We start from the raw sequence: 22,422 nt of genomic DNA, 5'->3' as shown, positions 1-22,422 counted from the left end.
AGAATAGGAAAATACGGAACCCTTGTAGTTCCGTGTACGTATACAGTAATGTGGAGCTGTGTGAGTGCGTACGAGCGCATACAAGGCACGGGAGTACACTCCCTTAAGTATTTTCAGCGAACGTTCCATTTTTTCTCCTGATTTTCGACTTTCCCACGCTTGATCACCCACGTCGAATGTTTTAACAATGTACGTGGCCCCGTACAATTTATATTTAATAACTATTAAAATTAAAAGTAATTATATTTTCTAGTAATTTATATTTAAGAATTAACAATTTATATTCAACAAGTAGTAAAATTAAAATTAATTATATTTTATAGTTAGTTAGTTATAGTTTATTCTCTTTGCGGAATATAATTATATTTTATAGGAAAAGTAATTATTTTTATTAATATTATTAAATTAAAATTAATCATAGTAACGAAGGAGGCGCACTTTTATCTTTTTTACACGTAGTAATAAACTTCAGTAAATTCATTGTAAACTACTGTATACATTTTACTTACCTTAACCTATACCAAGCCGTTGCTTAATTCAAAGTAACTATCTTCCTCCTGTTCCAATTTAACTGTAATCTTATTAATTTCCGGGTCTACATTTTGTAAAATTTCTAAATTTCGCAAATTTCGCTTTAAACATCACGAAATCACATCGAGCGGGTACTCGTTGCCGGGTCGTGTCAAGCACCAGGAATTTTGTAATAACAATAATTATATAAACATTTAAAAAGACCATCATTTTTTGCAGATTCGAACATCGCGAAATCAGATGTCGTTGAATGTGAAAAGTTCCATCTAGATCGGTTAATCCCTTGCCGCGCTACGCCGCGCCGGAGAATGGCGATTTTGCAGCAACAATAATTATAAACATTCAGGAGTCTACACATTTTCTGCATGAGAAACACCACGACATTACATCGAGCGATTACTCGCTGCCAAGTCGTGTCAAGCACCAGGAATATTGTAATAACAATAATTATATAAACATTTAAAAAGACCACCATTTATATCTACAGTACACGTCTATATGCACAAATATATACTTCCTTACTCCTGTATAAATTTGTTTACATTATACCTATTTAACTATGTGTAATTATGTATAACTATACTTTACAACCGGCGACTAAACAGTAAACACCGCTTGAAAAGTTATTCGATCCTTTTTCGATAATTTCGGATAAAGATAAAAGTGAGAAAGTTATCCCACGCGATGGGTGAAACTTCAGTTAAAGATAAAAATGCGAAAATAACCTACGGATGAATATCTCTGGAGAGAAACCAGTCAACTCTAGCCATCGAATAAAGTTACAAATGCGGGAAAGTATCTTAGGGTTGAAACTCTCGGGGAGAAACCAGGTATCTCTAGCGGTCGGATAAAGTTAAAAGTGCGAAGAGTATCTTACGATTGAAACTTTCTGTAGATAAAGCAGGTATCTTCAACCTTCGGATAAAAATAATTACAGTTATCTTTATCCTTTGAGTACATTTACCACGAATACATTTTTGTATTCGGCAGTCATCGAATAAAGATAAAGTTATGTATCTTTATTCGACGAGTAAAAGGCTGCAATTTTTCATCTTTATTCGATATTTAAAATTTTTATTTAGATAAAGATTTTGCCCATCTCTGCTGGTGGCAGCACAAGTAAAGCGGCAGTAAATTGGCTTTCCGTTTGTAAACGAAAGGAACTCCATTGTGTATTTTGTAATAAAATTGGAAAGAAAAGAGAAATACATGTTTCTCTAGTATAGATAATCAAGTGTATTTAAAGATTGTCGCTTGTGATTGAATAGTAGCGGTAGTCATGGTTCGGAGTAGCGACAAGTAAGTGTAATACTTTAGTTAGTTATTATTCTAGGTTAAGGTTATTACGTTTTCTATTGCTATTGCTGCTTTTCCTTGTTAAATATTCCACTTTTTATCATACCAGTGCCGTAAAAGCAATGTAATTAATTTGTTTTGTAGAGATAGACACCATAGAAGGCGATCAAGATCCAGATCAAGATCAAGATCCGCCACACCAGAGAAAAAACGACGGCGATCTAGGAGTAGAGATAGGGACAGGGAAAGGGATAAGGGACGACACAGAGAAAGAAGAAGTCGTTCTAGGGACAGAGATAGAGAAAGGAGTGACAGAAGGGATCGTTCCGAAAGAGATACACACCGTGAGAGGAAACGGTACATTATAATTAAAATATTAGTCACGATTATTCTGTGGCCTTGCAAATTTCATGGAATAGAGAACAGTAAACCCTCTTCGTGTTGTTTTTAATTTTATAAATTTAGGAAGATTTCCAATTTATTAAAGAAAGTACATTAATTAATTTCTTTACTTTTAACACTTTGTGGTCTGCCGATGGCACTTACACGTTGTGGTCTAATGTCATGGGTGGCCAATAGTATTGCCATATGGTATAGTTTTTTGGTAATGGATACAATAACTAAATAATCACTGGATAACCTATCCAATTTAACGATGTATTTCTTTATATGAAAAACAAGATTGCAAAATGTTTTATCGCTTTGGTAAATAGTGATTTCAGAACTCAACTCAAGGAGGAGATCTACGTGTAATTTACAAGAACTTGTAGCTGGCTACCATAGAATTAGTTTATAGCATTAAAATACAAGTGAAAGATAAAATTGCTTTATAATATCATGTTATTTTCTACTTGTATTAGGTTGAAATATAAATATAAAATGATGTAGAGCTATATTGACAGCATTCAGCTATGGATTTTAAAGCGACATAGAAATATGTTAAGGACTGTCAACCCGTTATGGGACAAACTTACCAAAAAGTATTTAAAAATTCTTATACATGTCCTTATGCTGGTTTTAGTTTTTACATTGGAAATCTCTAAATGAAGTGTCCATTTCATAGGAAAACTTGTTGACTAGGCAGTCTTGGGTGGATTTATATACACCGTGAAACATGGTGACTTAGTCTTCTTGCTGGCCGCAAAGTGTTAAGTCTTTATCAAAATGTGTGTAATAATGGAATAATATGTTAACATTGATTGTTCTCGGTATGCTAGTGGAGACAGTAAAGAAAAGCGTCTTACAGGATCAAAGTCTTCGCGTTCTGGCAAAGATCGGTCAAATAGATCGCGATCGAGAGAACGTAAGGAGAAGGAAAAGGGTGACAGCGATGAATTGCCATTTGACCATACTAAGCTGGACAAGGTAACTTAATATATAAGATCAATTTGTTCCATTCGAAAGCTGTCTTTCAATTTATTAATTTAATTTTCACAGGAGGAAGAACAGAAAAGGTTAGAATTGGAAATGCAAAAACGAAGAGAAAGAATAGAGCGGTGGCGTGCAGAAAGGAAAAAGAAAGAGCTAGAGGCAACCAAGAAAGATGGTAAGGCATCCATTTTAGCAAACCTTCAGCTGCCTATGAAAAAGTGGTCTCTAGAAGATGACAGTGATGAAGAGACTCCTGTTGTTCAGAACAGCAACAAGGAAGTCAAGGAAGAAGGAGACCCGAAAGAAGAAGTTGAAGAGATTAAGGAAGAAACTAAGGGCGAAGAAGAAGAAGTCGATCCACTGGATGCTTTCATGGCAGAAGTATGCGTGCACATTCTTTTACATATCACCTCATATGTTATCACGTTTAATTTATTGAAAACGTTGTCAAAATAATTGTGTATAAGGAATGTATGCTATTTAAGTGGTCATAGGAGGTAAAGTTCAATAATTAAGAACTGCAGTATGTTGTTTTGAATTTGTCAGTGAGTCGTCTACGATTTAGAAGAGGACCTATTTAAATTGTTATTAAAAATTTAAATGATCTCCATCTCCAGACTAAGTGTTATAAGTAATATAAACAAAAAAAAGAACTGTAGAGAGATTAATTTTTCAACTTAGATCCTTATAATTGCTAAAATAATGTACACTTCTTATACATAATTTTTTATCGACTTTATGCGTGAATATAATAAAATAAATTGTTCGTTGAAACAGGTTCAAGAAGAAGTCAGAAAAGTAAACAAACTCGACAACAAAGGTTCAAAGAATACAAATAATGGCACAGGTACAGGAGGTACTCAAAGCGGAGGTGTTGTTATCGTCACCGGCGTAGCCAAGAAGAAAGTGCAGAAACAGAAAGGAGAACTTATCGAACAGAATCAAGACGGTTTGGAATATTCTAGCGAAGAAGAAGGAGAAAACCTACACGAAACAGCAGCTGGTATAGCGAATAAACAGAAACGAGAACTAGCCAAAGTCGACCATGCGACTACCGAGTACCAACCGTTTAGAAAATCATTTTATGTCGAAGTACCTGAAATAGGTAGGTCATCCACTCAAATTCTTATTACTAGACTGCGGATGGTTATGCATTTATGACAAATTTAAATATGCAAGAATATACAAGGATACGTATTAATGCACGAATATATAAAATGTGAAAAATAAAATATACGGTACAATATTTACAGGACAATTCATACTTTAATTTAGATTCCTGTTCTTTATCTGTGTTTACCTAAATATGAATTTGCATAAACATCCGCAGTCTATTTATTACAATTCTCACACAATATTTCTATTCTCAAGTTCTTTAACATTTTCAGCGAGAATGACATCCGAAGAAGTAGAAGCGTACAAAGAAGAATTGGAAGGTATTCGCGTGAAAGGAAAGGGCTGTCCTAAACCTATCAAGTCATGGGCACAGTGTGGCGTAACGAAGAAAGAGTTGGAAGTGCTGAAGAAACTGAGCTACGAGAAGCCAACTCCTATCCAGTGCCAAGCCATTCCAGCAATCATGTCTGGTCGCGACCTGATAGGCATAGCGAAGACGGGCAGCGGGAAAACGTTGGCGTTCCTACTACCAATGTTTAGGCACATTCTCGATCAACCTCCCTTGGCGGATGGCGACGGCCCGATCGCGTTAATCATGACACCCACCAGAGAATTGTGTATGCAGATTGGGAGGGACTCGAAAAAATTTACGAAGTCGTTGGGATTATCACACGTCTGCGTCTACGGTGGAACAGGTATATCCGAACAAATAGCGGAGTTGAAGAGAGGCGCCGAAATAATAGTCTGTACACCAGGGAGAATGATCGACATGCTTGCTGCTAATAGTGGCCGAGTGACGAACTTACGCAGGGTGACCTACGTGGTACTCGACGAGGCAGACAGAATGTTCGACATGGGTTTTGAGCCCCAAGTGATGCGCATCATGGAAAACGTTCGACCTGATCGGCAAACCGTTCTATTCAGCGCTACATTTCCCCGACAAATGGAAGCACTGGCTAGAAGAATCCTAACGAGACCCGTAGAGGTTCAAGTTGGAGGACGGTCCATCGTTTGCAAGGACGTCGAGCAACACGTAGTAGTCCTTGAGGAGGATCAAAAGTTCTACAAGTTGCTCGAGATTCTTGGCCACTACCAAGACAAAGGTTCCACTATAATATTCGTTGACAAACAAGAGAACGCTGACACACTTCTGAAAGATCTTATGAAGGCTTCCTACTCGTGTATGTCTCTTCATGGCGGTATCGACCAATGCGATAGGGACTCGACCATATTAGACTTCAAAGCTGGACGAACGAAATTATTGGTTGCAACGTCCGTCGCTGCGAGAGGTTTGGACGTCAAACACCTTGTTCTCGTGGTGAATTATGACTGTCCAAATCATTATGAAGATTACGTCCATAGGTGCGGAAGAACGGGAAGAGCTGGTAACAAAGGGTGAGTTCTTATATAATAGTGGGAAATCGTTTAGAACAGGGATGAACAATCTATGACCCGTCAGTAGCCTATCATGCCATAATAACTGATTCATTAATCATTTGTAGAGTCTAGTAAAAATAGTTTAGTAAAAATAGTTTAGAAAAAATAGTTTAGTAGAATCAGTTACTCTAGATAAGTTTTTCCTTCAGAATGCTTGGAATGAAGAAATTGTTACAGTTTGGAAACATGGTAAAATGTTTATACGAATCAACTTCATTGTTTTTAGTTCGCTAAGGTGTTTTAAAGTGTTACAATCAATAATAAAAAATTATCTTTCTATTAATTACAATAAACATATCATACCTTTTGGGTTGATAAATTTCAAACGCAGAAATTTCCTTCCTTTTAGAAACTCGTCTTTGATGTAGTGTAAAAATCACCATCTTAGTACTACAAAATTGACATAATTCTTATTTACAGGTACGCGTACACGTTCATCACATCAGAACAGGAACGATACGCTGGCGATATTCTCCGTGCTCACGAATTGGCGGGAGTTCCCGTTCCAGAACCGTTGCGCCAGCTTTGGGAAGGATACAAAGCCCGACAAGCAGCTGACGGGAAGAAAGTGCACACAGGAGGTGGTTTCAGTGGTAAAGGATTCAAGTTTGATGAGTCAGAGGCAGCCCTGGCGAACGAAAAGAAGAAATTCCAGAAAGCAGCTCTGGGACTGCAAGACTCCGACGACGAGGACATAGAAAATGACATAGACCAGCAGATAGAGAGCATGTTGGCGCCAAAGAGAACGGTTCGCGAAATCGCTAGACCCTCTGCCACCAATATTGCGGTTCCTGGCCAACCGGTCCCTAGCGCAACCGATAAATTGGAATTGGCTAGGCGATTAGCGTCCAAGATCAACATTGCCAAAAATTTGGGAGCTGAAGCGAAGGGTGCGACGCAACAGGCTGCTGAGGCTATTCTCAAAGGAGCTGGTCCCACTAATCTCATCACAGCGAAGACTGTCGCTGAGCAGCTTGCTGCGAAGCTGAACACCAAGTTGAACTATCAGCCTCGCGAGGAAGATCTCGTGGAGAGCGACGCAGAGGCTGGTGAACAGACGTTTCGTAAATACGAAGAAGAACTGGAGATCAATGATTTCCCACAGCAGGCCAGATGGCGAGTTACTAGCAAGGAAGCTTTCGCGCAAATTTCCGAGTACTCCGAAGCTGGTCTCACTGTTAGGGGCACTTACATCGCTCCTGGCAAGGCTCCACCGGAAGGGGAGAGAAAGTTGTACCTCGCCATCGAGTCCACTAGCGAATTAGCGGTCAGCAAGGCCAAGGCTGAGGTCTCGCGACTCATCAAGGAAGAACTAATCAAGTTGCAAGCGTCAGGGGCACACACCGCGTCCCGCGGTCGATACAAAGTTTTGTAAAGAAGTTCTATTTCAATTGTATATGCAATCTTACGCGTTACAGTACATTGATTTCATCGAACTGCGTATGAGTAAAATTAGAGATTTATTATTAAACTTACAAATGACTATACAAACATTTTGTATTTAACGGTACAATAACGAAGTATACGTAACATTTACGGAAGTAACGATCCTGTCAGTAATTCGTCCGTGAGCAATCTAAATTCACTGACACCGCGTAGCTTTGTCGTTTGAAACTCGGACCATCGATGATTTTAGTGATCTCGTGTTGCGGAATTTGGATTGCTCGAAAGAGTATTTTCTATCGACTATCGTATCTGCGAAGATACAATGGGAGATTCGGCGGACACGTTGTTTGGTAACTTAAGTTAGGAGGACTTTATTTACAATTTGCATAACCACTCAGCCTTCGGGTGATTATGTGTTTTTGTACACGTTCCACGTACTCCGTTTTCTTTGGCAATATTAAAAGATCGACGAAAATACATTCTACTTTCCTGTATATTACGTAGGCACTAGAAGAATCACAGTCATGAAATCGGCGTCGCCACGAATGGCAAACGTCAGTAGGTAAATGAAAATGCTTAGCACCTTTTGAAAATACGTGCGATCGATGAGGATTTGCACTCGTTGGGGTAGCCTCGGCGTTACCTCTCATACCCTCTCCTTCCCCTTACAGTTTTCACGAGATAAAAGCACGGACAAAGGTTGCAAGGAAAAGTTGTACGAGACATCCCCCGATCGTGATGGCACCGGATACGTAACTATGAGCAATTTCCGCTCCTGTGAGCGCACCCAACGGCACCTCGATCGCGATTTTAGGGCTCCTCTCCAAAATTCTGGTAACTAGCTTCTCAGTCTCTGTTACGCAAGCTCGCAGCTGCAAGGTCGAAGGCCTTATCACCGTAGGTTGAACGATGATGAATATGTCGAGGTCAGGCGTCATCATTCCGCGAAGAGCGCACTGTGCTACCTGGATTTGTCTTCCTAGAGCGGTCAGCAGAGCTTCCAACGTCACAGAGTCCTTGTCCGCCTCCTCGTCCATCGTGTAATATATCCTGTCCAGCTGTTTAACAAGAAATACAATTATTGTACATATTGTTCGCACTAGGGAGCTGAAGCGAAGCGATTTATTGGGGATGGTAGAATACTATTTGGTCTTTGCAAATTGATTAAAATATTTAATATACAGGGATGGTGGTAGAACCTAGCTGTGGCTGGAAAAATAAATCCAAACTACAGAATAACATTTCTTTGTATGAGACATCATTTCCTAGAAAATTGAGTTTGGAAATTGTTCTAGTATAAGTGTAAATTTCTATTTGTCAGATTTTTGTTACTCCTCGCATTTGTATTTATAAACATATGCAATGTATTTTAATACCTGTTATCATTTTTACACAAATATTTTTTATAAGAATATAAGAGTAATGTATTAGCTTTTTTAGAAGTACATATAGAAATTGTTCAAAATTTCGACCATGATGCTGCATACAATACAATAATTATGCTCTTTGAACTAAATTATTATGCACTTCTTACAGTGCATTCTTTGTATCTTTATTCTTCTAAGGCCAAACAATGTTTGCTTTTTGATTCTTTAAAATTTCTATTGCTTGTGGTATCTTTCATTTAACAAAACCTCGTAAAAAATCAAATGGTGCTAAATCTGGAAATAACGTCATCTAAACTAGTCAACAATTAATGTATTTGTATTTTTTATAAATACAAACACAAATTTTAAAGTATGAAACATTGTTCATTGTTCATTGTTCATTGAAATGTTCAAACATTGTTCATTATTCTGGGACTTACTTTCTGATAATAGAACAGAGTGATTGACAAAACTAAACATATAGTTTATAGCCCTATATAGTTTGAATTCAGGTTTAAAATTAGCACCGCCAAAAACCGTTGCATACCAAGTTTTTTGAAAATTGTTCTAAAAGAACAATTTATATTTGTACCTCTTTTAACCTTCAACATTCGAGGGGCGATAATCTTTTTTCACAAATTCTTTGCTTATTCGTTTAGAAAACATTAAATGGTATATTTTGAAATAGCAATAAAATTTGTTCTTCTCATTCAACATCTGTGGCAGAAACTTGTGTTTAAAAAGTCTCTATTCTTTTGAAAGTCCCAATGTTCTAATGAACTTTAAATTAGAATGAATACCTACAACGAAATCAAGTGAAATGAGGATGAAGTGTATACAAAAGACAAAACTAATGGGCAAATCCACAGATCTTTTAGATTTGCAATTTCGAGCCTTTATTTAACGTTATCTTCTGATGTTTCAATATTTTAACTATCATATGGACGTTTTCAGTGGAAGGGATGCTAAAAGAAGATTTCCATGGGCTTTGTAAATTTTGTAAGCTATCTAAGAAGCCAGAAAGTCGTTAAAAAATTAAAATTTTTAAAATAGCCTTGTGACTGTTAATTTTCAAATATTTTAAGATAGCTGTAGGAGCGCCGTCAAATATTTTGATATGGGAATAATTGGAAAAAATTGCAGGAAATGAACCTGTAAATCTCATGTATGTGCTATCATTGTATAAATAGTTACACGACCATGGAAAACATGTGACCAACTTTCATTAATTTTTCACTTTTGCATTATTGTGTTTTACGAAATTTACGTCGTCAATTTTTTTTCATTTCTAATCCTTGAAGTTTGTTTATCCTATAAAGAGAAACTAATCCCGACAACCCAGATTATTTTTTATATAGATTTTTTTCAGTGAGCTAGAGTCGTTTGAAAATTTTGTCTAAAAACGTGATCGATATAAAAATTTCAGTTTTACATGAAACACATTCAAAATAAACTTTTTTTGAATTTTACTTCCTGACATCCACACCGTCAAGTTAAAATCGATCACGCACACAGTTTTTGTTACGTCTTGAGAGTATGAATGTGTGTACTAAATATTAAAAATGTGTTGAAAAAAATTTTTCTTTTTAATAACAAATCTAAAAGTTTTGTGGATTTGTCCTAATATGAAAAAACATTCTTTTTCCAAGATAGTAAGATACACAACATGGTAAAATATAATACTCTCACACTGTGCCTAGAATGAAGTTGATAGTTGTCCATCACAAAGGGTTAATGAACTTTGAAGGATGGTTTCACTCCCTATGAAAACTCGTTCACCATCTTTTGCATGCATACAAAATTTTAAATAAAAAGGGAGACAGACACCAAGAAGTTTCTCTTTGTAAGTTGTAGACTGTCCCCCAATATGCCATTAGTTAAAGCGTGAAAATAATAAAAAATATAAATACTCTATATTAAATATTTTTATCTAGGTCGCAAAGACGAACAAAAAGAGGTCTCCAAGCGTAACGTCGACTTTTTAATTAGTTTCTTAGAGTGGTACATATTAAAGAGCTAAAGCTAATAGTACATAGTTTTGGGGGCAGACGGTTTATAGTAGATGGTGTACTTTATGAGTAGAATCCGGATTGTATGCATTTATAATACAATCTATAATAAGAAATGTATACTAAACATAATCAAAAGTTACATGCACTTATGCAAAACGAAATATTAACATTATTACATTAATACTAGAATATACTTTTGCGATGTTATCCATATTAGTGTACGTCAGAAATGCATAAAATCCGCAATATACTTATGAGATATACTACATTGAAACAATTACTACTGTTATTTAAAGATATGTAGCTACTAATGTTAGGAGCAACTGTGGTCAGTAAAGCGTCAGCCTTTTAATAGAATACAAGTTTTCTTTTTATCGTGGTTTCGATCACGAATTGAACAAATTTTACTACTAGCTTCAATTCTTCATCATCTATCACTATGCAAAAGCTAATTAACACTAAATCTACTGACATTTCATTTCTGCCTATTTCTACTGTAATTGGTAAAATGACTGGTCTTAAAGGCACTTTTTCCAGTTGAATGTAAAAATGTATCACACAATATTAAATTAAATAACACATCAAACAATTTATATAACTGATGTATTTTATATAAGAACTATGCACAAAAATTTGAAAACGGTCATTTGACTAGTCGTGGTAGGTTTAGTGTTAAAAAGTAATTGTGACGCTTGGAGGCCTCTCCTTCTGAGCAATGTTTTACTGTCGAAGAAACAATGTTGATAACTAGACTGCGGATCTTTATGTAAAATAAAATCTTCGCGAACGTGCTTACAAAAATTGAACCTAAATAGGAATTTATTTTATTCTTAAAATATTATAACATGAACTTTACTTCCAATCTTTTTTATATTCTTGCATAGTGTTTGCATTTTGTAGTTTCTTGCACATTCGAATTTCCTATAAATGCATAAAGATCTGCTGTCTATTGATAACATTTGAATCTCAAACAGCACCCAACAAAAGGAATATCGCGTACCTGTTTCTTGGAGTAGAACAGCTTGGCCGCTCCGCCGCATACTGGACAGCATGCACCAGGTGGTGTCACCGCGACGCAGTAGGGCTTTATCAATTGAGGACACTGAACGAGATCGCCGCAACGAGGCTTGGCTTGATCGCCGATCAATCCAACGACGACGCATGGACCAAAGTAGTCGACGACGGTCTTCTCTGCCCAGGCAACGCACTCGTTCGCGTAGACCTCGCCGTTTACTCCACATACTGGCCCTCGCAAGGAACATCCCACCAAGCAGGGTCCTCTGTAGCCTATGGTGGCTCCAGCGTGAATCATGGCGCACATAGAGTGATGCTGGCGGTTCTCTCTGTCGCAAACTGGCCCACTGAACTCCCGAGGATCGCAGTCGAGAGAAACGCATTCGTACTGGCGGCAGGGCTTATGGAGTCTGGACAAGCAGACCCTCGTCCTCCTGACGCACTTCTCTGTGCTATCGCAAGGGTTGGACGCGCAGGGATCTCTGGAAGAACAGCTGCCGAATTCCACTTCGTTGGGGGAGAAGTCTGCGCACTTGGCCAGACACCCTGAAGCGAAAGTGAAGCCTAATCTTCCACAGACAGGGACGTAGTGAGCAGGACAATCGCAAGGCAACGAGAGGGCTCGCACCTCCCCGCAGCTCCTCTTCGAACACGTGAATTCTCCCTCGAAACAATGACAAGGATTACATTCCAGGTAAAAGTTGGCCTTGTGAGCAATAAAGCGGTCGTGCACCCAACAGGAGTGGAACTTGAAGCAGTTCAGCGTCTTACAGTTCACCATCCCTCGTGTCGTGCACTGGCAGATCCTGAGGCAGCCTTGCTGATCGAATCGGGGTATCTGTACCCAGGATCCCATAGGCACCAACTGCTTCGACATTTCTCCTAAGGAACAGCCTGGCACGCAACGGTAGATTTCGCGTCCGAGGGGTGATAACTCGCAGACATCGCCTTGGGCACAGGGATTGCTTCTGCAGGGTGTCATGATATCCTCTTCGAGGCGTACGACCGGTTCGGTGTCGCGAGGATCCTCCAGGAACGGCCTCAAGGAGACGCAAGGGGCATCTGATTTTCCTGGCGATAGCTTCGCGCACAAAGCATTGGCTGTATAGGGTCCAGTAATGGCGGACCAGTCTACGCAGCTGGCCATCAACTCTAGACAGTCCTCTCGACAAAGTCTCGTCTCATGGATCCTGTTCTCACATGGTCTCAGTTGCAACAGACAGGCGGCTGCCCGCAACGTCTCTGGCGGGCAAGAAGCGGCTGCGCGAACGGGTACACCTAGGCCTCGAACGATTCCACCTCTGGACCAGTGGTCGGCTTCCCATTTGGCTGCTTCGTCGGCTGCTGCTGAACAAGTCCTAAGGACCAACGAAAAATAAGAGTTAGATTGTAGGAAAAGTAGGCATGTCAAAGACTTTCGAAGGAAAGGTGGCTTTTTATGGTTGAAAGCCATTCTGGTTTTTCACTTTTAAATGTAATCAAACGGAAGTGAGTAAATGATTGAAGACGACAGGCTTTGTGCTTGATTACACTATTCGCTGAGCTACGGGATTGTGTTAGCGTTTGATTACATTGGTCGCCGAGCTATGAGATTAGTTTTGCGTTAATAATAAATTAGTTTTGCCTTTTCTGTATTCTAGTAAGTCGGGTTTCAACCACTGTCGGTCAATCTATGATTGAGGACCTGTAAGTTTTTTATTGGACTTTTGTATTTGATGACACGGGACAGTTATACTTAAGAACATGAAATTTTCAGTTAAATTAAAAAAAAACTAGACAAGAATAGACATTTATACAACGCATAAGACTGGAGTTTGGAGTGGTATTGGATCTTCGACCTTGAAGAAGAGAAGAAGTGTGTGGTAGCGAGGAGAATGCAGCGTTATGAACTCAACACGGATTTTGCGGTGGCTTTTTTAACGAGAGTTTTTATTTAATACCACGAGCAGTTATATTTAAAAATATATTCTTTTCAGTTACATTGTGGATTTCGATATCTGGATTGGTATTCTGGTATTGTTTATTAAAAACTTTACTAATATAAAAGACCCAAGAGACACATAAGAGTGGAGCTTAACTGAAGTTTCAAGAATGAAGGGAAGGCTAATTCTTCTAGCATCGAGTTTGCTGACTTTGGAGGGTATAGCCATTATCAGTTCCAAATACTACTGTAGGTAATTTCCAGGTATAATACATTTTCCAAGTATAATACAGTCGTACTCCTAATAGTATTATATTAAATTCCAGTTGTAAGAAATAACCCAAGAGAAAACGTCTTTAACTGGAGTTAAACGAGGGTTTGTGTATAAGCTATTAATCACTACAAATACGCTGAAAACTATAATTTTATTACAATTTTTTTGTAATTTACCTTTAAAAGGCCATAATTTTATTACATTTTTTTTGTAATTTAGCCTTAAAAAACTGAACGAAATTTCATAATTCCTCATTTTCATCTCTATTATATCCCATAGAATCATTCTCTAAAATATTGTATACCCATAGGTGAGTATCCTGTGTAGAATTCATAGTAGTCAATGGTCAGAGTTCGGATTTTATCTGCGTACTTTATCTGCCTAGGTACAGTATAAGGTGCCCGTGCGAGTTGAACATGTTTAAGTTACAATAAGAACAGGAAGAGTTCCTTGACGGAAGAGTGGTTTACCTGAACAACGTCGTCGATCTGTCGTTGAATCGAGCGCAATAAGACAGTCCAGAGCAGCCCATCTCGCAGGGGTCTTCTGCATCCTCGAGACACCTTCTCAACTCTCCCTCCAAATTGGAGGACAGGCATTCCCCATCCAACTGAACCCACGCTACCTCCCAGTCAGCCTGAAACGCTCTCCAGCACAAATTCTGACACGATGGCTTCGTTGCTTTCGTACAGCACGATAGTTTGCCAGCGTCCAGTGGCAAACGCGCCGGTTTCGAGGATCCAGACTTTAGCAGACAACTCCAGATTGGTGTCTGTGGTAAAACTGGTCTACACTTTTCCGACAGAGCGTCCATGATCTCCTGCTCTGTGGTGGCAGTGTGGAGGACTCTTTTGCAAGTTTCCAGACAAGCTGGAGTAACAGCCTCGTTACAGCAATGCAGATCTGTCGTGAAAAGACATTTAAGTACTCATAACGATTAAAAAGAATGACGTTTTAAAGCTTTCATTCGGATGGGGGCAAAATTCTTATCTAGATAGTATACGGAGTGCTCTGCGTAAAGTCTAACATTGCGGTTTCTAGAAACTAGTGAAGAGATTGACCTCATCATGGGTGCTAATCTCTTAATACGTTGATCGCCAAGCTATTCAGAATTAATAAATTTAGTTCCTTAGTAAAAAGTTCCGTCACCCATAAATGGGTTTTTCTATTAGAAATTAATTGTATTAAACTGTGTTTGACTATGAATCAAATATCAAAACCATAGATAGATAAAAAGGACCAATTAGTATCTGTAGCAAGTCCCAGCGCAAATGGTGTTCATTTTTTTTTTTAACATACAGTTAGTCCCATAAATATTTGTACCCTCTATGTATGTTGAAGACTTGGATCGAAATTAAATAGTGAGTTAAATAGTGAGTACTTCACACATGTTCATATTTATAATGAAAAATTTCTTTGAAAATATCAAACTTTTCATTTAATTGTAATGTATTGTAATGTGAATGTTGGATGAATATTTATATTTAAATCACTAGGTATGTTTGTATGTTTATAGTTGTCACTTATGTTTATCAATTTGTGTTAGTAATTTATTGATTAGTCATTCAATTTGTATTGCGATTTGATTTTGTCTGATAGATTGTGTGTTGTTTTGGAATTTTGACAGTTTTCGGCGAACATCTAAATAAATATCCTTACATAATTTAAACAAATTTCTTCGATAGACATGCGAATACTTATGGGACTGCATGTTCCTGTGTGTTTTAATTGTAATCTAGTAAACACCACCCAGATATATTCACCTGAACATACATTAGGTCGATCAAAAAGTTCGTTTGGTTTGTGGTGATGATTGTCTCTCTGGAATACAGATGGTTATTAACTTGATGAGGACTTCTACAAACGTGGAATCATGAATTTGTCCAAAATATGAGGAAAGGTCATAGAATGAAATGGATGATATGTTATAGAAAGACTGCGAGGGTTTATGCTTCTCATGGTAAAGTGAAATACGGGTAAATCTATGAGAATGTTGATAAATGCATACATTCATGAAATATCAATAATAATATACATTTTATACAGATTAGAAACTAAAACATACTTTCATTTATGTCTCTATTCTTCTTCTGTATGAGTGAAAGTATGAATTTGCATAAACATCCGCGTCTAGTTACAGAGTAAATATATTTCTTTGTATAAGAAAAATCGTTGTTAGTTTGTGTGTTAAAATCCGAAGGACCTTTTTTGTCAACCTAATATGTTCCACTGAGGTCCAAAGGGTTGAGATGCATGAATTAGATACGACACCATGTATATGTATAAGTTCTTCTAGCAATATTCTCTTAATTGAGCTGGTGATATGTCTACTTGTATGTGTTTGCATTCATCTTCCACTTACGTTGTTTGGGATCTTCGGCGTGTTTCACCTCAGCGACGCTTTTCAAGCACTTTGGAACCTGATGGAAGCAACCTTTGCTACTGTACATCTTTAAATTCGAGATTTTCCCGGGTTTGTAGAATAGATCCCGACATATGGATCTGCAGGTATCATTGGACACGTTGCTACAGCAATGCTCTGCTTCCACGCGTCTTTCCAAACACGAGAAAAACTCGGGCTCGTCGCTCGGCCGACAGGATTCGGTCAGGTGTCTTCTAGACCCTGATACGACGCATGTGGATCTACATATCGGATTCTGCGCCAAGTAGCAGCAACCCCTTCCTGTCCAATTTTCATGTTTCTTTATCTCTGTAAAAGAGATGATGAGATTGAAACTATTTGACTGAACAAAAGTTGGCTCACGGATTGTTCAGGTCCTCACCATTTAAAGTTGAGTTGGCGCAGCCCCAGAACTCCGTCTGAAAGGAAGAATAGAGATGAGTCGAAGACTAGAAATATCCAGGTGTAGAATGCAATAGAAGTTTGGAATGTTCTTTATCGTTGAATATTTTCTAGATAGACCTTTTTCAATTATTTATGTAATGATAGGTGTATACATTGAATATGTTAGGGATAGAAATTAATTCTATCCCTTTCTAAAGTAAATTTACTATTCATCTATAAAGAAAAGTCATACAACTTTTGATCTTCCCTCGGTTACACCTTCCAAGGGAGCGCTATGTATAGTTATCTGTAGCATAAAATGTCAAAGCAATCTGTACTTCCATTACTATAAACGCTGGTTCTCTAACATAACAAAATGGTCAGTATACATTTCTATGTTAACTAGAATTATAAATAATTATGTAAATATAAAGACACAGAATTAATTTCTATATCTAATAGTTGTTAAATACACTAGTAATCTTTAAAGAACAACTTTGTGTCAGTCAATATTCACAGGGAATGAATGAATCCAATGGAATGGATTTTGAACAAAGAAGAAAATTACTAAGTCTGAAACACGCACTGAAAAGTGCTTCCACCGCAAACAATTCTGATTTCTGTTACATGTTCACTAACGGATAGTAAGCCAGTCATTTTAGACACCAAACATTGCAGTAAATACTATAAAGTTACTGTTTTTATATGTTGTTAGGAACCACTCAGATAGTATAAATCTAGATTTGCAAACCTCAGAAACGTGAGTCAGCTAAGTTACAGCTTAAAAACCGCAAAATTTTCGCACTTTTTCTAGTTTTTCGCAAAAAAGTTACCAAAGGAGTATCCTGACAAGAAAAGGCATTGTTACCTTTTTTCAAGTAGATAAAATTTCCTACAATTTGAGATGCGTTGGCGCTCTATAGCTCTCTTACAAGGAAAGCTTTTTAGGTGTCCGCCTCGATTGTTTTGATTTTTGGATATGTTTTAAAGGACCGAAAAATAAGATATACATATTTTTTTATGTTGGCCCGTTTTCATATTTAGGGTGTAAAATGACCCCCTAAAGTTTCAGCTGCAATAGTCTATCTTCGCAACTATTATAGATAAAAGAAAACTTTTTAAGAACAAATTTCATGGATTTCTATCTGCATATAAAATCTGGCCGTAAATTGTGAAAAAAATTAGTTGTTTATAACATTATTTTAAAAGTAATCATAACTTATATAATAACAAAAAAGAATATACATTTTTTTCTAAATCGATTGATGTAAAATTTATAATATTGATATATAAATCTAAATCTAATAATTTATTATTATTGATCTATAAATCTAAATCTATCGTATACCATGTTTGCCTTTGTCGTTTACATATTTGCGTATTAACCCTTTGCGGTCATATGTTTACTCTCAACCACCAAAACTTGTTTACCGTTCCGGTCGTATGTCTGCTCTCAGCCACCACAACAAAGAACCATACTAATCTTATATTGTATTCCGCAGACCGAAAAGATTTAAGCCACTAGACAGTAGTAACAGGTTCTAAGATATTAGTGTAATAATAGATACATAGAAACATTAATGAAAAGATCGTTAGTAATTATATTATTAAGTTATACAAGAATACATGAACCAGTCGGTGAAATATCTACATGTTAAATTTTTCAAAGACATGTAGCGACTAGCGCGTACCGAAAATAACGGTTCACGTGCAAACAGCTAGAATGGTTTACGACAAGCAAAGGACAAAGCTATTTTTGAGAAAGCCGTATTTTTCTGTTATTTACAGATGTTTGTTTCCTCGCGACAATTAGCTACGGCCTCAATAGCATATTGCAAATGTCGTAAACCATGGGTCTTCCAAAGGCCTGCCAGGCAAAGTCAAGCAACCCTCAACGGGTGACGATGCAAGGCTTGAGGCCCGGAGGAAATCCTGCTGCATTGCCAAATTTCCAACGGTGATAATCCCCCACCTCAGCACACCCCGTTCCCGAGGGATGCGCTAAGGGCGCAAGGAAGAGGTGGTGTGTGAGGAAATTTGAAGGACGATCAATCTTCAATGAGTCGTCCTGTTGATTTGACGAGTGGTCAAGTTCGACCGTTAGAATCCGCGAATAAACAGTGATTGCAAAATAGAATCCTAGTTGTTCCTTCATCCTCACGTCCTACAGACAAATATATTGAATATTGTTATTTTTTCGGTAACAGACTGTAATAAATACCAAATAGTCAAAAATACTTTTTAGAATTCCAAATAATATTTCACAAATTGTGTTTCAGTGTAATTAGGCATTCTGGTTTCTTAACACTTTATTGACCGGGAGACTATTTATAGGCTTTTTAATTGCAGTACTTAGTTATTCGAATTTATTTACTGTGTTGATGGTTGTCTACGAACAATGTTCAGTGTTTGGTAACAGACTTGGCTTTCAATGTACCTAGTAACAGTATGAAGGAATTATTGTCAGCCTAGATTGGCATATGCTACTGTAGAAAATTCTTTTTTTTTATTAAAGTCTGCTTCTAAATAGCCCGGTAGACAAAGTGTTAAAATATTTCGGAAACAATACTCCAAAATGGCAAGAAGAAAATTACCGAAAGATACCACATGATGGAGAACTATAAAATATAATTTTACATAAAAACGTTACATTAAAACACATTATTGTGTAAACATGTATCTAAAGTTCACAAAAGAATTAATTAATCTTGTTTATTCTTCATAAGCTTGCATATAATGTATCACTGCTCGTTCATCGGAAATTAATTCCGACCAGGACAATAGACATGCCTAAATTAAATACGACCACAAAGGGTTAATATTATACGTATATGCATCGTGCAGATACGCCGTGTCGCGGTCATAGCAGATATGGATATCCATTATAATATCTGACGTTTACCGTCTATAATAGGCATTATTAAAGTTATTTATAGCTTAAATATTAATAAAGTTTATTTTATTACTTATATTTTTTACAAGATTTATGCAGTTTGTGAAATAATTTGTCTAATATTTATATTTTTCGCAGCTAAACGGTGAAGCTAAACGGTGCATAAGAGAAGCTATACGGCTCTACATAGAACGATTCCCTAATCGTATATGTCTATCGCCTTTGTTGTTGTCTAACATATTAGGTGGACCGGAAAGTAGTGTCGTTTCTGCGACACTCGATACCTGTTTATCATTCATCAGCTCATTAATTTTTATCGATGTAGCATTGAAAATTTGCACAATGGATGGCAAAAAGCTATTTATAGCAAGGGTGATTACATAATTGATTAAAAGCAGAAACTTATTAAGAATGTATTTGTTTGAATTTAATGTGAAAGAAATGACGTTACTTTTCGGTTCCCCTAATAATTAAAAGATTCGAACAAAGTGGCAGTGTTGAAAATAAGAAGCGACAGAGATCTAAAACTGTTACCTGTTTCTCATCATAGCAGTAGAACTTTTCGCTAAATTGCATGATTCTAAGAACATCCTTATTTTGTTTATTATATATTTGAAAATACATGGATGTGTATTTCTATTGGACATGTATACATAAACACTGTACCTACGAGTGTACATTAGTATTAACAGTATTAGTTTTCTTTTTGGTTAGTAATAGCTTAATTAGTAATAGTTAATAGTTTTCTTTAAATGCGTGAATTACACTTTTTTATGAAAAAGAAAATGTATAGACGAACCCTATGATGTTTAGCTTAGCAACTAGCATCTTGATAATTTCAATATTTGGAAGTACCATCCTTATTTTCTCACGAAATAAGAAACAAAACTACATATCACCTTTACTCTGTCATTCGCTATATACCGTGCCGTGCAAAAGTTCTCGGCCAGATGGTTTTGCGATTTTTCTTCCAAAAGAAAAGTATTAAAAAAGTTTTAATAGATCTAAATTAAATCTAAATTTAATCTGTTCGGCAGCGATGGAAGAAAATACAGTGGGTGTAGAATGTATGTATTCGTACACCGATCACTGGTGCTGGCGCTACCGCGTATCTTTTACTCGAGAAAACGCGATTCCAACCTAACCCAAAACTTCTGTCATTAATATGTCATCACGCCTGTAATAGTTTCTAACTTTAAACGCATTTTCTTATGTAAATCGCATATAAGCTTTTGAATAAAACCAAAATCAATAAAATCGGTCTATGTACAACTGAGATACCGTAATATCATGTCATGAATCGGTCAGAAATTGTAGATTTTTCTTCTGATTCTAATTCTGATTCTTATTCTTATTCTTTTCGTCAACACTTATTGTTAGCCAATAGGAGCTAAGGCTACTCGTCGATTCGTCGACTCTCGGAATCTGTCGGCAAGGCTCGTCGGTCGGAATTGTAATATGGCTGTCACTCATGCCGCTCGTTCATTTCTAACCTGTAACTGTCAGTTTGCATTTGTGACATTTGGTTTCTTGCAACAAGACTTTCTGACATGCATTGTGCGTACTTTTGAAAACTTAAAGGACTGAAACTGGAATTATAATACAATAAATTGTGCGTTTTCAATAGTGGATCTTTTTGTACATTTTCCCACTTTATTTATTAACATTTAAATTTGTGACAATAAAATTTTCTGCCACGCGTTGTGCATACTTGTGAATTTTATTCTAATACAATAAATTGTGCATTACACATAGTGGATCTCTTTCTTTATTTCTCATTTCATGTTTAAAATTTCAACTTCTAGCAACAAGACATTTTGCAATGCGTTGTGTGTACTTTGGAAGCATAAAAGATAAACTGGTATTATAATATAATAAATTGTGGGTTAGAAATAGTGTAGACCTCTTTTTTTGTTTCATACTTCATTTTTAACGTTTAAGTTTGTTACAACAAGACATTTTGCAATGCGTTGTGTGTACTTTGGAAGCATAAAAGACTGAAACTGGTATTGTAATATAATAAATTGTGGGTTAGAAATAGTGGACCTCTTTTTCCATTTCATACTTCATTTTTAACATTTAAGTTTGTTACAACAAGACTTTCTGCCATGCGTTCTGTGTGCTGTTGAAAACTTAAGGGACTGAATCTGGTATTGTAATATAATAAATTCTGCGTTATTCATATGACATTAATTTTATTTGTAAATAACACATACAAACCTTATTTTACTTACAAATTAATGTAGACCTTAAAATAAAAATACATTTGTCTTTTATTATAGTAAGCGTAGAGTCTGCAATATACATAATCTGTCTGAAGCCAGATATAGGAAAGAGACCAGCTTCAGTTTTTTAAGTTTCCAAAAGTATACAGAACGCATGGCAAGATGTCTCACTGCAAGAAATTTAAATGTTAAAGATGAAGTGAGAAATGAAAAAAAGAAATCAACTATTTGTAACGCATAATTTATTGTATTAGAATAAAGTTCAGAAGTACGCAGAACGCATGGCAGAAAGTCTTGTTGCAAGAAATTCGAATGTTAAAGATACAGCGAGAAATAAAGAAATAAATCCACTATTTGTAATCCACAATTAATCGTAATGCAATATCAGTTTCACTCCTCAGAATTTTCAAAAGTACACACAATGTATGGGAAAAACTTTTATTGCAAGAAATTTAAATAATGAGAAAATGAACAGAGATCCACTATTTGTAACACATAATTTATTGTATTACAATAAGATAGAAAAAGAGATATCAAACTTAATCCTTTAATTTCTCAAAAGTACCCATGACACATGACAAAAAGTCTTGTTACATTTAAATGTTACTGATAAAGTGATTACATTTTTTCTTTGCAATGCGTTCCGCGTACTTTTGAAACCTTAAAGGATTCAAACTGATCTCCAATTTTCTATTATTTGAAGTCATTCACTATACAAATTATCTTTGTAAAAAGAAGTGAGATCCTATAAAAAACTTCAAAAAAGTAAAAAAATTACGCCAAGTACATGAAAA

The 22,422-nt window shown here is 36.6% G+C and overlaps 2 protein-coding genes across 4 annotated transcripts; one reads left to right on the top strand and one right to left on the bottom strand.

The window, feature by feature from the left end:
• The first annotated feature begins 1,640 nt into the window (after window positions 1–1,640).
• On the top strand, window positions 1,641–7,621 carry LOC128896481 (probable ATP-dependent RNA helicase DDX46). Of its 3 annotated transcripts, none has more exons than XM_054159853.1 (7): window positions 1,641–1,830; window positions 1,972–2,184; window positions 3,045–3,192; window positions 3,265–3,579; window positions 3,976–4,303; window positions 4,587–5,709; window positions 6,172–7,621. In XM_054159853.1, the coding sequence occupies exons 1-7, from the start codon at window positions 1,811–1,813 to the stop codon at window positions 7,124–7,126; spliced, it is 3,102 nt and encodes a 1,033-aa protein (XP_054015828.1). In that variant the 5' UTR covers window positions 1,641–1,810; the 3' UTR covers window positions 7,127–7,621. The 3 variants fall into 3 exon arrangements, with proteins under 3 accessions (XP_054015828.1, XP_054015830.1, XP_054015829.1); XM_054159855.1 differs by lacking the exons at window positions 1,641–1,830; window positions 1,972–2,184 and adding exons at window positions 2,255–2,807; window positions 2,891–2,993 and having other exon boundaries at window positions 3,074–3,192; XM_054159854.1 differs by lacking the exons at window positions 1,641–1,830; window positions 1,972–2,184 and adding an exon at window positions 2,255–2,993 and having other exon boundaries at window positions 3,074–3,192.
• Window positions 7,193–17,167, bottom strand: LOC128896470 (reversion-inducing cysteine-rich protein with Kazal motifs). The gene is made up of 6 exons (XM_054159835.1): window positions 17,150–17,167; window positions 16,509–16,545; window positions 16,088–16,435; window positions 14,196–14,628; window positions 11,517–12,888; window positions 7,193–8,195 (listed from the first exon to the last, which is right to left on the bottom strand). The coding sequence occupies exons 1-6, from the start codon at window positions 17,165–17,167 to the stop codon at window positions 7,812–7,814; spliced, it is 2,592 nt and encodes an 863-aa protein (XP_054015810.1). The 3' UTR covers window positions 7,193–7,811.
• Window positions 17,168–22,422: the final 5,255 nt, after the last annotated feature.

The sequence above is a fragment of the Hylaeus anthracinus genome, unplaced genomic scaffold, assembly GCF_026225885.1.
Source record: "Hylaeus anthracinus isolate JK02 unplaced genomic scaffold, UHH_iyHylAnth1.0_haploid 1, whole genome shotgun sequence".
NCBI lineage: Eukaryota > Metazoa > Arthropoda > Insecta > Hymenoptera > Colletidae > Hylaeus > Hylaeus anthracinus.
The sequence above is the reverse complement of the archived record's forward strand: the minus strand, read 5'-3'. Positions and strand labels throughout refer to the sequence as shown.